Below are 15929 nucleotides of genomic sequence, written 5' to 3'. Positions count from 1 at the left end.
CTTTCCAAGCATTAACAGCACTATTCCGCTAGAAGAATTCTCCCTCCATTACCATGACATAGATCAAGCGATCTCCTTAATCAAAACCGCCGGCCGTAACGCATGGCTCGCAAAAATAGACATTACCTCGGCATTTAAAATTATGCCCATTCATCCCGATTTTTGGCACCTTTTTGGCATTCAGTGGCGCTCCAAATTCTACTTCGCAGTTCGTCTAACGTTCGGCTGCAGAAGCAGCCCCAAAATATTTGACATGCTTTCCGAAGCCTTATGCTGGATACTGTCAAATAATTATGGCATCCCTTACCTCATCCATCTCCTAGACAATTTTCTCATCGTCTCCCCTCCATCCGCGCCGCCGGCTAAACATCTCGCGATCACCCAAAAGGTATTCGCAGATCTCGGCATTCCCCTCGCCCCCGAGAAAACCTCCGGTCCCGCTACCAAAATCGAATTCCTAGGCATCGATTTAGATTCTAATAAATTCCAAGCATCTCTCCCCAAAGAGAAAATCGACCGTATCACCTCACTCTCGGCCGCCTTTCTCGAAAAACAAGTTTGCAAAAAACGCGAGCTCCTCTCTATTCTCGGGCATCTAAATTTCGCCATGCGTATTATTCCTCAAGGACGCCCTTTCATCACGCACTTATTGCAGCTAGCCAACTCAGTCCGTAGCCTAGAAGACCCAATTTCCCTGTCCAATTCCAGCCGAGACGAATTGAAATTATGGATATCCTTCCTGCAGCACTGGAACGGCTGTTCCTTTTTCTATTCCGATTTAATCTCATCGCCCGTCGACATTAAACTATTTACCGACGCCGCCCCTTCTGTCGGTTTCGGGGGGTACTACCAAGGGCACTGGTTTGCCGCCCCCTGGCCCCCCCAAATGCTAGACACCCCCCAAAACCTACGCTCATCCGCCCTCTTTGAACTATATCCCGTCGTCGTCGCCGCCCTCCTATGGGGCGATGAATGGTCCGCTAGCAGCATTCTAATACACTGCGATAACGAAGCTACCGTGCAATGCATTAATAAAGGGCGCTCGCACTCCACCACGCTCATGCCCTTATTAAGACGGTTAATTTGGACCGCAGCCAAAAAGCAATTTATCATAACTGCTAAACATGTACCAGGCTTTAAAAATCAAATTGCTGACTCTCTCTCTCGTTTCTGTTTTCAGAGGTTTTGGCGGTTAGCTCCAGAGGCGGACCCTCATCCAACCCCAGTGCCTCCATATTCAGACCTGATATTGCCATAGACCACCCTCTCCACAAACTCCACGAAACCTCTATTTCTCTCATCCTTCAAGCCGTGGCTCCCAGGACTCTGCAATCTTATCTAACAGCCTGGAACTCATTTAAACTTTTTCACTCACTTTTTAACATTCATTTTCCCGATTTCTCCCTCCTCTCCATCACCTCATTCATATCACACCTTCACTCATCAAAGAAAATCCAGGCTAGCTCCATTAGAAGCTATTTAAGTGGCATTCAATTTTTTCATAAATTGATTTATGGAGCACCTTCTGCTGCCATCCTTCATTCCCAAACAAACCTCCTAATCAAAGGCATACAGAAAACCCACCCCCCACCCCCCGATCCCAGACAACCCATAACTCTCCGCATTCTTTCTAAATGCATAGCCACCCTCCGCAAAGGCTACCAGTCAATTCACACAGCTCACACCCTCGATGCCATGTTTAACCTAGCCTTTTTTGGCTTTCTCAGGTGCTCTGAGTTAACTGCATCCGACAAATTCAACCCAGCCATCCACCCCACCATCTCAGATCTGGCCTTGCTGGATAAAGAAACCCTCTCCTTCTTTATCAAGCAAAGCAAGACGGATCAGTCCAGGAAGGGCCACTCTATATATATTTTCGACCTCCCCTCCCCCACAAGTCCCTTTCAAACCCTTCTAGCTTTCTCCCACTACCGTAAGCGCCAAACCCCTAACCCGCTTTCCCCCCTCTTCACAGATGATTCTAACCAGCCGGTAACCCGTTTCTGGTTCCAAAAGCATTTAAAAAACATCCTCCGCCTTTCTGGTTTTCCCCCTGACCCCTTCTCCAGCCACTCGTTTAGGATAGGAGCGGCCACTACAGCCGCACACAAAGGCCTTTCCCAACACCAAATCCAAGCCCTAGGCCGGTGGTCTTCAGACGCCTTTAATTCCTATATCCGCCTCAGCCGCTTTCACATCAAAGCAGCACAACAAACGCTTATCTCCGCCAGCAGCCAGCGGAGCCACCCCACCCCCCCCCCCACCCTCACCCCCCCCGAGCTCGACTCCCACAGCTCACAGGAGTCAATTGCGGCCCCGCAGGCCAGTAGCACTACTTTTCTTTTTTCCGGCGACGAGTGCCTCGCTTTCTGCCAGCACCGAGCCTCCCTTACCCTTCCTTCTGGTGTCGAGCGCTTCGCTCCCTCTGAGCGGCGAGTCACGCCGACCCCCACTCCTGTTCTGTCCCAGCGTTGAGTGCTCCCCTGCTTCTTTAGCATCGAGCCTCTCCGCCCCACTTTTATGTCTCCCGGTGACGGAGGTTCCACGCCTGCTAAGCACGAAGTTCCTCCGCCGCCCCACTTTTCCATTTCAGCGTTTAACCCTCCGCTACCCTCCCCTTCCTTCTAGCACAAATCTCGCTTCTCTATATTCCTTCCGCATAGGCCCTACCCACCTGCTTGGACCCCCGCAGGGGTATTCCCCCCAAGCAGGAGCCCCAAAACCTCCCTGCAGGAGTCCCCACCGCCCACCCCCTTTTCCCGACTCCTACAGGAACTTGGCCCAGCAGCTCTGATCCCGAGCTTCGACTCCCGCGGAGTCTGTCACCGCCCCCCCCCCACCCACTAGACAATTTTCTGTCTTCCTTCTAGCACAGAGCGCTCTGCTGTCTCCCAGCATAGAGTCTCTCTGCCACACCCTTCTTTCTGGTGTGGAGCGCTCCGCGCCCTCCGAGCGTCGGAGTCTCTCCACACCCCCCCTTTCTCTGTCCCAGCGTTGAGTGCCCCGCTTACTCTTAGCGGGAGTCTCTCCGCCCCACTTTATGCCTGTCTCTCAGTGTTGAGTGCTCCGCTCTCTCCAGCGCCGAGCCTCTCCACCTCCCTCCGATTTTTCTTTTCCTTTTCAGCACCAAGTCTCTCCGCTACCTCCGCTTCCTTCTAGCACACCTAGCTCCTCTATGTTCCTTCCGCATAGGCCCTCACTCACCAGCTCTGACTCTCGCTAGAGTCACCCCGGAGCACGATTCTGGCCACGGCCCCTCCCCGCAGGAGTCACTATTGCCCCCTCCCGCTCCCGACTCCAGCGGGGACAAAAAACTGGCCCAGCAGCTCTGACCCCGAGCTTCGACTCCCACGGAGTCTGTCACCGCCCACCCCCGCCCCTTAGAATTTTTCTTTCTTCCTTCCAGCATCGAGTGCTCCGCTACCTTCTAGCGCCGAGTCTCTCCACCTTTTCCCTTCCTTCTGGTGCTGAGTGCTCCGCTCCCCCAGAGCGCCCGAGTCTCTCCGCCTCCTTTCTGTCCCAGCGTCGAGTACTCCGCTCCTTCTTAGCGTCGAGTTTCTCCGCCCCACTTTTTTCTCTACCCTGCGGCGTCGAGGGCTCCGCTTCCTCCAAGCACTGAAGTCTCTCCGCCCCCTCTCCTTTTCTTATTCTTTTCAGTGACGAATACCGCCACTACTCCCTCTAGCTCTACCCCTCTATCTTCCTTCTGCTTAGGCCATCACTCCTAGCTGTGACTCCGCAGAGTCTCCCAAGCTTCCCTGCCCAGACTCCCACGGAGTCTATGATTACCCACGCTCCCGCAGGAGCCCCTCTCTTTCTCCTACTCTTCCCTAACTGTATATCCAGCAGCCGGATATAGCATTGGTATCAGCGGCTCTGGGGGGGTTCTTCAATACGCGGCTGCTGTCCCGAGCATAAAGCACTTTGGGGGGTTCTCGAGATCTACCCGAGCTCAAACTCCCCTCTCGCCCTGCAACGGGAGGGAGCCCCGGGCTCGAGGCTCTCATGAGCTCGGGGCTCTCTCCCGGGACAGCATGCCAAACTAGCTTATTACCAATCATCAGCTAAGTGTGAACTCTTGAAGTGAAGTTTATTCATAAACTAATTTCGAGAGGATCACGTGCTTATGATTGACACGGCTGGCCCCGAGTCAAGCTAATGTACGAACCACCAATCAGACTACTCCTAACCAAGTATAAATAACCAAACACCTTACCTTTAGTCATCTTCGTCTTGAAGAATCCCCCCTTCCACCCCTTCGCCTCCTCTTTTGACTACAGGGCAGCACGGCGGCCCAGTGGCTAGCACTGCAGCCTCACAGCAAAATGCCTCCGGTTCGGGCATCTACCCAAACGGTCAGCATTTTCGTGTGGAGTTCATGTTCTCCCCGTGCTTGCGTGGGTTTTCCCCGGGTCCTCCGGTTTCCTCCCACACTCCCAAAAACATGACACTTAAGTAAATTGACTAATCCAAATTAGCACCAATTTGATTCAATTCTGTCAGCAACGCATCACCTTAGCAACCCTCACGCAGCAGGAGGGAGGGGGGTTCTCGAGATCTACCCGAGCTCAAACTCCCCTCTCGCCCTGCAACGGGAGGGAGCCCCGGGCTCGAGGCTCTCATGAGCTCGGGGCTCTCTCCCGGGACAGCATGCCAAACTAGCTTATTACCAATCATCAGCTAAGTGTGAACTCTTGAAACTATTTTAGTCTGGCTAAGCTTATGTTAGGTTGTTTTCTATTATGAATGACTTAAGGTGCTTTCACACCTGCCATATTTAGTTCGATTGAATCGCACTAGAGTTCGTTTCCCCTTTTGGTACGGTTCGTTTGGGCAGGTGAGAATGCAGCAATCATACTCGAGTGCGCACCAAAAGCGGACCAAATAAGTGACCGAGACTTGCTTGAAGAGGTGGTCTCGGTACGCTTTCAAACGAACCCTGGAGCGGTTTGTTTGTGGTGAGAATATGATCCGTACTAAAACAGGTCCAACCGCAAAAAGTACTGCGCGTTTTGGACTAATTTAGCTGCCGTAAACCGATGCGCTGTGCATTATGGGATATGGAGGAAAAATATTTGTTGACACCGCATTACCAACAGAGAGAGAGAGAGAGAGAGAGAGAGAGGGGAAAACATTACCTGATGGATCGTTGGTAATATTTCCGCAAGATGACCTTGTCGCAGTTTAGCTAAATTAATTCACGTCCTATCCTGAAGTGACAAGCAATACATTAAACACTGTTTTCCAGCCACGGCCGCGCTTCATTTTCAAAATGTATAGTTTGTCTAAAGCAGGGCCACAATCAGCCAGCGCAGTCATCCCTCCAGAGTAAAAGGTTTTGTTTACCTGCGGGAGTTCACTGGCATTTTCCCGCACGTGTATTCTGACCAATCAATAAGCAGTTTAGGTAATATGTTCAACAACATCTGGCCAATGAGAGATGTGGATTTTGTCAGATGACTGCATTTTGGTTCGTTTCAACTGGTTCGGACCAAAGCCAGCAGTGTGGTGTGAAAACGACCCAAAGACGGCAGAAGATGCAACAATGTAACTAGGGATGCTCATTTCGGTTAATTTTGCTAACCGACAACCGCCGCTCATTAATCGGTTATTAACGGTTAACTGGTCAGATTACTATTAATTTTATATAAAAAAAATTGACCTGACTATTTTGTGTCCGACAAATTAAATATTGCATTTTAAAATACTGATTTATTTTTGTATGCTAGCATATTAATATTAATAACATAACAACAGAGCATTTTCACGCACCTGTAGTGTTAAGCACAGAAGAACAGAATAAACTAAATAAAATTAATAAATTAAATAGGACTGCCCTTAATTATTTTCCACTTAAATAATTAATTTATATTACAAATCGAAAACACTGACTGATTATTTTTAATAACCGGCATAGGCTGCTTTTTTCCAATAATATTTTTGTCTTCCGTCAAATAAAATAGCAGACTTCCTCAAATCGCTCGCTCCACGGAAAATATGCATTTATTTAATGCCCCGCTGTTATTATTATAATCACAAAACCTTTACATTTTTAATAGAAATCATTATTTTAAAGAATATGTCCTGATATATGGTTTCCTTTCTCTGCCTCGCGGTTAAAGTGCGCGCGCTGCGTGATGAAAAGACAACAACAACGCGCGCATATGTTGACTTTTTGTAAACAGTTGTGTTGTTTAAATATGATATTGCATTAATGTGCATACATGCTTTATAAGCTGTAAAATAAACGGTAAAGCCTATATGTTGCATTTATGATGCAGATCCAGGTCAACATCAACACTTTTTTGGCATCAACACGTCTGTTTCAAACAGCAATATTCTTCTTCCATATTTGCTTCTTTGGCAAATGTGTCTGTAGCCATGGGTTATACGTTATCGTCCCGCAAAGTTAAGTATGTCTTGCAGTAAAACAAGTGGCCGACCACAGCTAATGTGCTTTTTTTCATTCCAAAAATGTGAGGCGCACCTCACTGCCTTTATGTTGACAAGGAAAAAAGAAGAGAAGAAGCGCGGTCCTCTTATGAAACGACTGAATCAGCTGGGTATCGATTGTGCATAAGTGTTGCTGTCTGTGCTGTTACAATTGTAATATTTAATACTATTGTGATATTCTCGATTTGTACATTCATACAGCTCTGGATAACTTAAAACATTGATTAGACCTTCAGAGCGGCATTAATGCGTCCTGAAGTAAAGCGAAACGGCTATAAACTCCAGCAAGATAGTGTGATTATATACAGAATCATACTTTATCTATAAATAAAGTATAACTATAGAAACTGTGTTCATCTTAACTGAAAGCTTCTGCGTGTTTGCTGGTCTCATGCATCGCGCACCTGTCAGTCAGTCAGCACTTAACCCCAAAGGATTAAACAGACAGCGCACAGCACTATACGGTTACAGAAAAGTTTGCTCTGTTATAATCCACTTACCTTTTAATAAGTTTTGATGCGTTTGTAATCCGCTATTAAAAACAACAACAACAATAACTGAATGTTTTGAATGGGTAATGTAGCCGTGGCGGGATGCATTTTGGTCCCCGCCATGGAAGAATGAATGTAGCGGAAACCATCCTCTTTAAAAGTTCTCTCTAGTTGTCTTGACAACACAAACTGCTGCTCTGGGATAAGCTGCGTGCAAAAGATGCCCCTCTTAACGCAAAGGCGCATTCAATTGGCCCCTTATGCAGTCAAACTAAAAATATATAACATAATAATTTTAATAGTTTAAGTGATAGCATTAATCGGTCACAAACGCACCCTTTCAGTTAACAGTTAATCGATTATTTTGAGCATCCCTAAATGTAACATTTATTACCCTTGGTCCGAACCAAATGAAACGAATTTACAGATGTGAAAGCACCCTTATATGCACAAACGTGTTGTTCAGCCACTGATATCTCCTGGTGAAAAATTGATGTGATTATTTTCAGTTTCATAAGGTCCTTTTACAGCATCGATAATGTAGATTTATATTTAGTTTAACAACAAATCATCAGTAAATAGCACTATTCCGCCTAACCTGCTTTAGTGAGCTGAAGTTGCTTTAATATTCACATTGGGTCACTTTTGAACAATGAGCCTTCCTATACTGTTTACCATGCTACACTGGATATTTGCTAAATAGCAGGTAAGTGTGGCTAAATAATAAATTTAATTAGTGCACGCCGCTGGCTGGCGAAGGACATGAACTAGTGGGTTGTCTGTCTGCTGTTGTGACGCAGTGCGCGTGCTCGCGATTTCAAGGGGTGTGGCTTTGAATTACAGTCCCTCCTCGCCGTCCAAAGATAATATGCTAAGCGGTTATCATTTTGGCAGATCACCTACTGCACCTTTAATGAAAAAGGTACTGTTCTTTACTACACCCACATGTTTGAACAGATCTTGCCTTTGGGTATTTGTCATCATAATGCTGTGTCTTTCTGAATGAAAAGGTTTCCCACAGTCAGAGTTTTATTAACTAATATGCATCCTGCATAATGAAGGTTGATGTGTGGATTTATAAATGGATCATTCTTTCATTTTAAAGTAAATCCGTCTGAAAGCAGGCTTAGGGGCACTCAGACAGTCAGAGACAAAAAAAAAAAAAAAAAAAAAAGAATTTGAGAAAGCACACACAAACATTTACCTGGAGGAAACTGAAGACCCCAGATCTGAGCATCCATTAATGCGGATCTCATCATCTGGACAGGGGCTACTTGTAGTACAGTCTCCATCCTCACCTTCTCCATAGTCCTCAAACTGCTCTTCATTTAATGAGGCAGATGAAAGTGCAGACTGATCAGAAATCTCAAAATGATTATGCATCAGATCACCCCTGCAGATGAGAAATACAATTGGCATGTTATTTTGTGCAGATTTAGATTGTCACTTTACATCATCCATAAAAGCAATAATTGTTCAGTCCAACCTTACGTACAGTACTAAAACAAACCAAAAAAAAAAAAAATACAACAAAAAAAAAAAACACACACTTTTCTCTTGGGAGGCAAATCCCAATCCCTTCCTCTTTTTCTCCAGTTCTCCCTCCATCTGATATCTCTGAAGCACTGTCTACTGCACTGTCTCTGTCCGAATCTCTCTCCACCCCTCTGCCTTCCTCACCCTCCAGCATTGGGCTCTCTGGACACTCTTGAATAGACATGATGATGGGTAGTCTGACCTGTCCTGATTGCATACAGTAAAAAACACAAATCATATTAATAAGAACAGAAATAATTATGATGCACAGATGTCTTTACAGATTAAGGTATTTAGCAGTGAGAGCTGCACTTGTCTACGATGATCACAAATTTAGCCATTTGGCATTTTACATTAGATTACATTAATTAGTATTACATTTACATTAATAACAGTGACTAGTGACATATTTACAAGAAAAATCTCTTCTTTTTTTAATCTAGTGTTCAATGTGTTGAGCTTTTCATTTTAGGATTAATTTATTCATGAGCCATAAACTATTAATTGTCATTTTAATTGTATTAATTATCAATACTGTTTTCACATAACATGATATTGTACAGTTTTTTGCAGCATTTTAGTTGTTGAACATGCCTAATTTACTATAAAAAATGTATATTATGCCAAATTTGGTAAGGTTTCACAATCAAAATGTATTCATTTAATAAATCTGCTTTATGACTGTTTATTCCATTTGAATAGAACAAAAAGACAGTACAGTCTGGCAAACAGACAAAAACAAATAAAAGGAAACTTTACAGATCAACAGAAAGAACAACAAGCAGCACACTGTATGTCATATATAAAACAATGCACAGAAGTGCAAAAGTGTTACCTCTTCCCAATATTTCATTAATTAGGAACTGATTCTGTGGTTTTCAAAACTGGCTCAACAACTAACAGTCACTCTTGTAAGCCGAGCACACAGGAGGGGGGTGTGCATGTGTCATGTGTGAGAAAGGAAAAAAAAAAGATCTTTTTTAATATTCTATTGTGCTGAACATGAGGGGGCAGGGATACAAAATGTCAGTCAGACACAAAAACTGTGCACACTTGCTCGCACGCGCACACACACACACACACACACACACACACACACACACACACACACACACACACACACACACACACACACACACACACACACACACACACACACATGCACACAAACACACACACAAAAACAACACACACGCACGCGCGCACGCACGCACACACACACAACACCATTTGTTCTTCATATCCTCTTTCTCTCTCATAAGCAATACAAACTTTTACATATTTTGTGGTGTGTATATAATAGCACAAAAACAACAACTCATGAAACATCAGTATATGAATCCTTAGAATGGATGAACAGAGATCTTATTGCTTGCAAAATAACTAGACTGTCTTGTAACAGCAGGGCATGAGTGTGTACCTGTGTTTGAGCACCTGATTATAAACGCACACAGCCCACTGCAGCTTGAAACATGATATTAAAAGCTTTGCAGGAAGGAAACGTACACTGTGAGTCAAACATTTACTTGCTCACAATGCTCTAAATGAATGTGTGGAAACTGCACATATGTTCAAGGCCTGACTAGAAATAGCAGCAATGTCCCTTCACATTTACATTAAATGAGAGGCACAAACTTCTCCACATCTCCACCTGCCTCAATCTTGGAAAAACAGGCTACATTTCAGCAGAGTGAACCATCAAAAACATCCAACCCTAATCAAACACACCTTAACCAGCTAATCAAGCTCTTGCTAGATGTACTAGAAACTTCCTGCCAGGTGTGTCGAAGAAAGTTGGAGCTAAACTCAGCAGGACACCAGCCCCCCAGGACCGAGCTTGGACATACCTGGTCAAAATAACAAACTGGTTTAGGCAGGCCATCAAATGATCTAAAACAGGGGAGCCCAAACTTGGTCCTGCATAGCTTAGCTCCAAACCCAGACACACCAGAACCAGGCAATCAAGCTCTACTAGGTTAAGAGAGGTCTGGATGCAGGCCTGGTGCAGTGCAATCTGAGCTGCATTCAATGCTTTTTAATGCGCTCCCCTAACCCTACTCGTCACAGTGACGTCACTCACTCCATTCAGTGCATTGTGTCTGACATTGCATAACTGAGTGATGCAATCTCAGCTTGCATCATAAAGGCTGCATCCAAATACTATTGACTAGGTTACTCGGCAGATGTGGAGTTAAACTCTTCAGGATCCATGACCCAGTTGGGGCAGCCCAAATTTAAAACAAAAGAAACTTGGAAGGTAAAATCATTATGAGATTATATATATATTTTTTTTCTTCCACAGTCAGAATGTGTGCAACTGAAGCAGATTTGGATATTCGGAATTCCTATACCAGGGACAGGCAAACTCAGTCCTGGAGGTCTGCTGTTCTGCATATTTGCTATAACACTAATCAATCACACCTGACCATCAGTGTCTTTATAATCTACAGTAAGGCAGGTGTGTATTTAAATATGGTTGTAGCTAAACTCTGCAGGACACCGGCCCCCCAGGAGCGAGTTTGCCCATTCTGACCTTAAATATAAATATCCCTCCCTGGTATAATTTCCAAGTTATTAACAGCTTAGCTTATAATTAATAATCAATCATAATACCCTCCATTTAATTTTTCTATGCATATATAGCAAATTCATAGCAAATAGACATCAATGTTTTGAGTCAAAGCTCAGCTACAGAAACTGTACTGTTAAAAATGCATTAGCAATTAGTTTCAAATTTAGCATTAGAAAAAATTTTCTTACATTGAAATATTGAAGATTATTTGATTTAATATTTTGTAAATAGCTTCACGTTTCAAGTTGGCTAAACTTTCAAATTGAAGCACAAACACTTTAAATTAAAGAAAAAAAAAACAGGTGTTAAGAGTTTCATCAAACAAAAATTGCAATGTTACAATAGCATCACATTTTAAGTTGTCCTTTATGCATTTTAAATGTCTGAACAAAAAAATTTTTTTTGACAATTTGATAATTAATTTATCATAAGCTTCTTGACAGTTAATTTCGTTGTGTACATAAATTTTGTTTCTACATAAAAATAAGCCATCTTATAGTACGTTTCCTTATTCTAAATCTAAAATCAGCAAAGTTTAAAACAGCATAGTGCATTTCCCTCTTTTTTTTTAGCATTATTACAAAAAATGTTTCATGCTAATTCACATTTCTCACTCTGCTGAGAAATGTTTCACTCCCACACACACCCAGGGAAAAAAAAAATGTTTAAAAAAAAATCTGTCAAGGCCAAGCTGATACACAGGAACCAATGAGTCACCACCCTGAGATGCTCTGCTCTTTTTGCAATCCAAAGAAATACATGACATGCCCAAACTATGTTTTACCACAGCAAAAAAAAAAATCCCTACCAAGACCAGGTTTACTTCCCAAATAATCACAATGTATGTATCAGCAAAATATAATGACAACATGAAAAATATAGACATATAGTTTGCACAAAGTGCTATGTGTATTTGAGTACATGTTCTAGGCTGCTGTACAGATATTTTTCCCCATTTCCACTTAAACATTCTATCAGCCTTTGTATAGAGAGATTGCATTAACGGACCACATTGCACTTTACAAGCAGAGCACTGAAACCTGCACTGTGCTAAAGCAGTAACTCAAGCTAAGTTGTAGTGTGGGAGAGATAATTTTAAGAGATATAGTAAAGACTTGAAATGCTATCAAGAGTATGTTTGAAAACAGATGTCAAAGCAAGAAAAGTCATAATTTCTTAACTATTTTTGGAAAGATCAGAATGTCACATAAATGTTGTTTTGAATGTCAAATTCTTAGTTGTTTCTTAAAAAGTTTAAAATTAATTATCAGAAAGTTAGGTGTAGTATTTAAAAATACATTAAGTGAGTAAAACCTAAATGAACAATTAATTTTAACCACGAATTCAACTTTGAACAGTCTTGTTGTGTCTATATTTAGCAGACTTGAATCTAAAAGCAGAGAGAAAGAGGAGAGAGAATGTTCAGAGGGGTGAATGACAGGTGATAGCAAATGTCAGCAAATTGATAAATGTGAACAGCAGTGTAGCCACACCAGCTGGCTGAAACACGTTTAGATTAGCAATTTATTTTTAACATACTTTTGTTTACAGTTATGCATTTATTGTTTAAATCATCATTAGAGACAAAATAGACAGCTGACACTCTAAATACAACTCAGAGGAAAACACTGAAATCCATCACATAAACCCACAACACGTTTTAATGGTATCATGGCTCAAGCTGATCTAGTTACGTGTGATGCATTCTGACCTAGATGTTTCAGGGACACGATCATTGTCAGGTATAAGCAGACTATAACCATAGGCAGAATTGGCAAAATATCATGAATATATTCAACTAAATGTAGTTATAGTGGTGTAGAAACTCCCAGGTTAGCATTCACGAGCATAAGGATGTCAAGAAAAAAGAAAGAAGAAACCGACGATTTGATTACGTCTTGCTACTTTAAATGATTCGTTTTAAAACATAGAAAGCTGCAGCTGCCCTCAATTTACAATTAATCTTGTTATCATCGGAGTAAGGGCAATCACACAGTAAGAATTAGATGGTACAGGTTACAAGAGAGTATGCATACGGGCACGAGATAGAATTGGGGGATGAAGCAGTTTGAAAAGTGGCAAGCGTGAGATCAACAAAACTATAAAATCCTCCACATTTCTTCTTTGCACATTTCTTCTTTTTCTTCATGTCCAATGTATATTCCTTTCCTGTCGATAGAAATAAAAAGAGCTCATCTTACCCTGTCTCTCACAGACGAGGGACCATGATTTTGTTCACTCCTCACACTCCACTTCTGATGTTACTGTCTACCAAGTCAAATCCAACAGGTGAGGCCTCCTTCACAGCGTCTGTATCAATATTTTTACCCACATCCAAGAAATTGAGAGAGGATGCTTATGCTTCCTCTTCGTCTGCTTATCGACTGAATGAATATATTCGTTTCCAAAACGTTTGCAAACACAGCACAACTCTTGCTCACTTGACCGAACAGCCTCCTCCTCACACACTCACACACAGAAGCTCTGACAGCAGTTGTGAGTTACCCAGCCACTCCTACTCTCGACTTCTCAATCTCTGTGGCTGTTGCCAAGCAACCGACCTCAGGGGAGGTCCTGTGAGCGGAGCTGAAATGCTGTAGATTGGTTCCTGCCTAGGTATTTGCATAAACAGGTACACCTAATCACTGTGGCAACGGCAAGTGCGTTCGTTTGGAAAGTTGATGGAAAAATAAGAAGAAAACAACGAAATATAAAGGGAAACCAAACGTAATACATTTTTGATCTAAATGAAATTACTCTAGACGTCGTTAGGGGAAGTCGGAGGTGACATTGCACCACACTACACGCAAAATAAACAAACCTCACAATTTCACTTCCTCTCTTTGCAACAACACCAGTTTGTATCGTGCGTGTATTGCATGATTCATTGTGAAACTGCACTTTTGCAACCATGAAAGCCTTTATATCAAAATGCTGTATTTGTGACAGTTTCTCAGAATGAAACCGACTTCTAAAGATTAGAAAAAAGACGGCCTTAGGGAATGGAAGGCAAGTTAGTTATCTGGAAAGTAATGTTCTCCCTTTGACTTCTCAAAAAGATTTTGGCCATTGGTCTCCCAATTACTGCAGGATATTTGTTTAAATGCAATTTCTTTTATAAAGGTGTGTGTCGGTCCAGTATAGCATATGGTATGGACAGAATACACATTTTCAATCAAACAAGAATTACAGTATTCAGGCCCGTAGCCACTAGCCAGCCTTGTGAAAGAGGTGGTTCTTTATTTCAAAAACTGCACCTTTTCCAGTTATTCACCTAATTTTCTATTTAATAAGATTTAAAAACTGCATTTTAGTCACAGCACAATTTTTTTTTTTCTGGATTAGCTTGTCCGGTGGTAATCATAACCACACCTTTTGATGTACTAAAACATTTCCCAAAGATTTAGGATAAAGAAATATGAAACAAAAGTATTTATACATACTATTTTTAAAATACAAATTTATTACATCATATATCATTAGGAAAAAGGGAATCTGTTAAAGTTTTGAATAAAAAAAAAAACTGCCCATTAAAGCTAAGTAGTCTATTGTCATTTATTAGGCAAACTAGCCAGTCCATCCAACTTTATTTGTCCACTTGTACAATAAAAATTAAACGTAGAAAATAATAGTAAAATTATTAATAATAATAGTTTAAAGCTTCCTTAAATTTTAAGCCACTCTTGTAAAAAAGTACATGAAATAGATGGATAGCAACAATAGCCTAATTAGTATTAAAATGTATTGGTCTTTTTCTTTTCTTTCAAGAATAAGGTCCACGATTCAGTATAAAAGTTACTTGTACGATATTTAACAAAAATACAGTAGGTCAGTAAAAGATGACATCAGATTCTTCTTGGTCTTAAAGCCTTCTTTGAAGAGTTATTTTTACAATTTATGATGTAATACCTGTTAAATAAAAACAGATTAAAGAGTTAAAGAGCTCATGTTTGGGACAAACTCTGGACCTTTGTCAGTGAGGCGTAGGTCTTCCCATTGCAAAATGGATTTGATACACTTAGCAATGTATAAGGTGCTAGAAATATACAGTTGAAGTCAGAATTATTATTATTTGTAAATTATTAAATTATTAGTTTTATTTTGGCTAGAATAAAAGCAGTTTTTAATAAAAAAAAAAAAAAAACATTTTAGGGACAAAATTATTAGCCCCTTTAAGCTAATAATTTTTTTCGATTGTCTACAGAACAAACCATCATTACACAATAACTTGCCTAATTACCCTTACCTGCCTAATTACCCTAATTAACCTAATTACGCCTTTTAATGTTACTTTAAGCTGTGTAAATGTCTTGACAAAGATCTAGTAAAATATTATTTACTGTCATCATTGCAAAGATAAAAGAAATTTTAAAAATTTAAAGAAGTTTTACTATTATGTTCAGAAATGTGTTGAAAAAAAATCTCTCCATTTAACAGAAATTGGGGAAAAAAATTAAACAGGGTGGTAAATAATTCAGGGGGGCTAATAATTCTGACTTCAACTGTAAATTGACTTGATGTCCTGACTTGTATGTTTGTATGTTCCCAATATGCTTAACATGTACAAGATAATATTAAATTGAATTATTTAATGAAATATGCTGTGTAATTATAGTTAAATACAAAAGTTTACTTAAACTGAAGCTGTAAAAAAATAATAATTATGATCTGTTTTTAAGTCACAGTAATGACATCTCTTCAATGTATTATTTTCTAATATAGGCCCCCAGGATATTTTGCTTTGAAATGACTGTAAAGCCAACATGTTTACTTGTAATGCCTTATTTTTTGATTACTTTTTTTTTTTTTGTAAAAGTTCTGGAGAAAGTCATTTGCAATCTGTAACAGACTAACTAAGTAGTCATCCTGTTCCTACT

At 41.3% G+C, this 15929-nt stretch overlaps 1 protein-coding gene across 2 annotated transcripts in view; it reads right to left on the bottom strand.

Annotated features, from left to right (window-relative positions):
* The window catches only part of rab11fip4b (RAB11 family interacting protein 4 (class II) b), a 28584-nt gene extending 15061 nt beyond the window's left edge, over positions 1-13523 (bottom strand). The window contains 3 exon segments of one of the 2 annotated variants that reach the window (NM_001128825.1): positions 8149-8337; positions 8495-8687; positions 13254-13518. In NM_001128825.1, the coding sequence (NP_001122297.1) occupies positions 8149-8337; positions 8495-8664 (359 nt within the window). In that variant the 5' untranslated portion in view covers positions 8665-8687; positions 13254-13518. 2 annotated transcript variants of the gene reach the window in all.
* Positions 13524-15929: the final 2406 nt, after the last annotated feature.

The sequence above is a fragment of the Danio rerio genome, chromosome 6, assembly GCF_052040795.2.
Source record: "Danio rerio strain M-AB ecotype USA chromosome 6, GRCz13ab, whole genome shotgun sequence".
Taxonomy (NCBI): Eukaryota; Metazoa; Chordata; class Actinopteri; order Cypriniformes; family Danionidae; genus Danio; species Danio rerio.
Note: the sequence above shows the minus strand (reverse complement) of the source record. Positions and strands in the feature narration are given on the sequence as shown.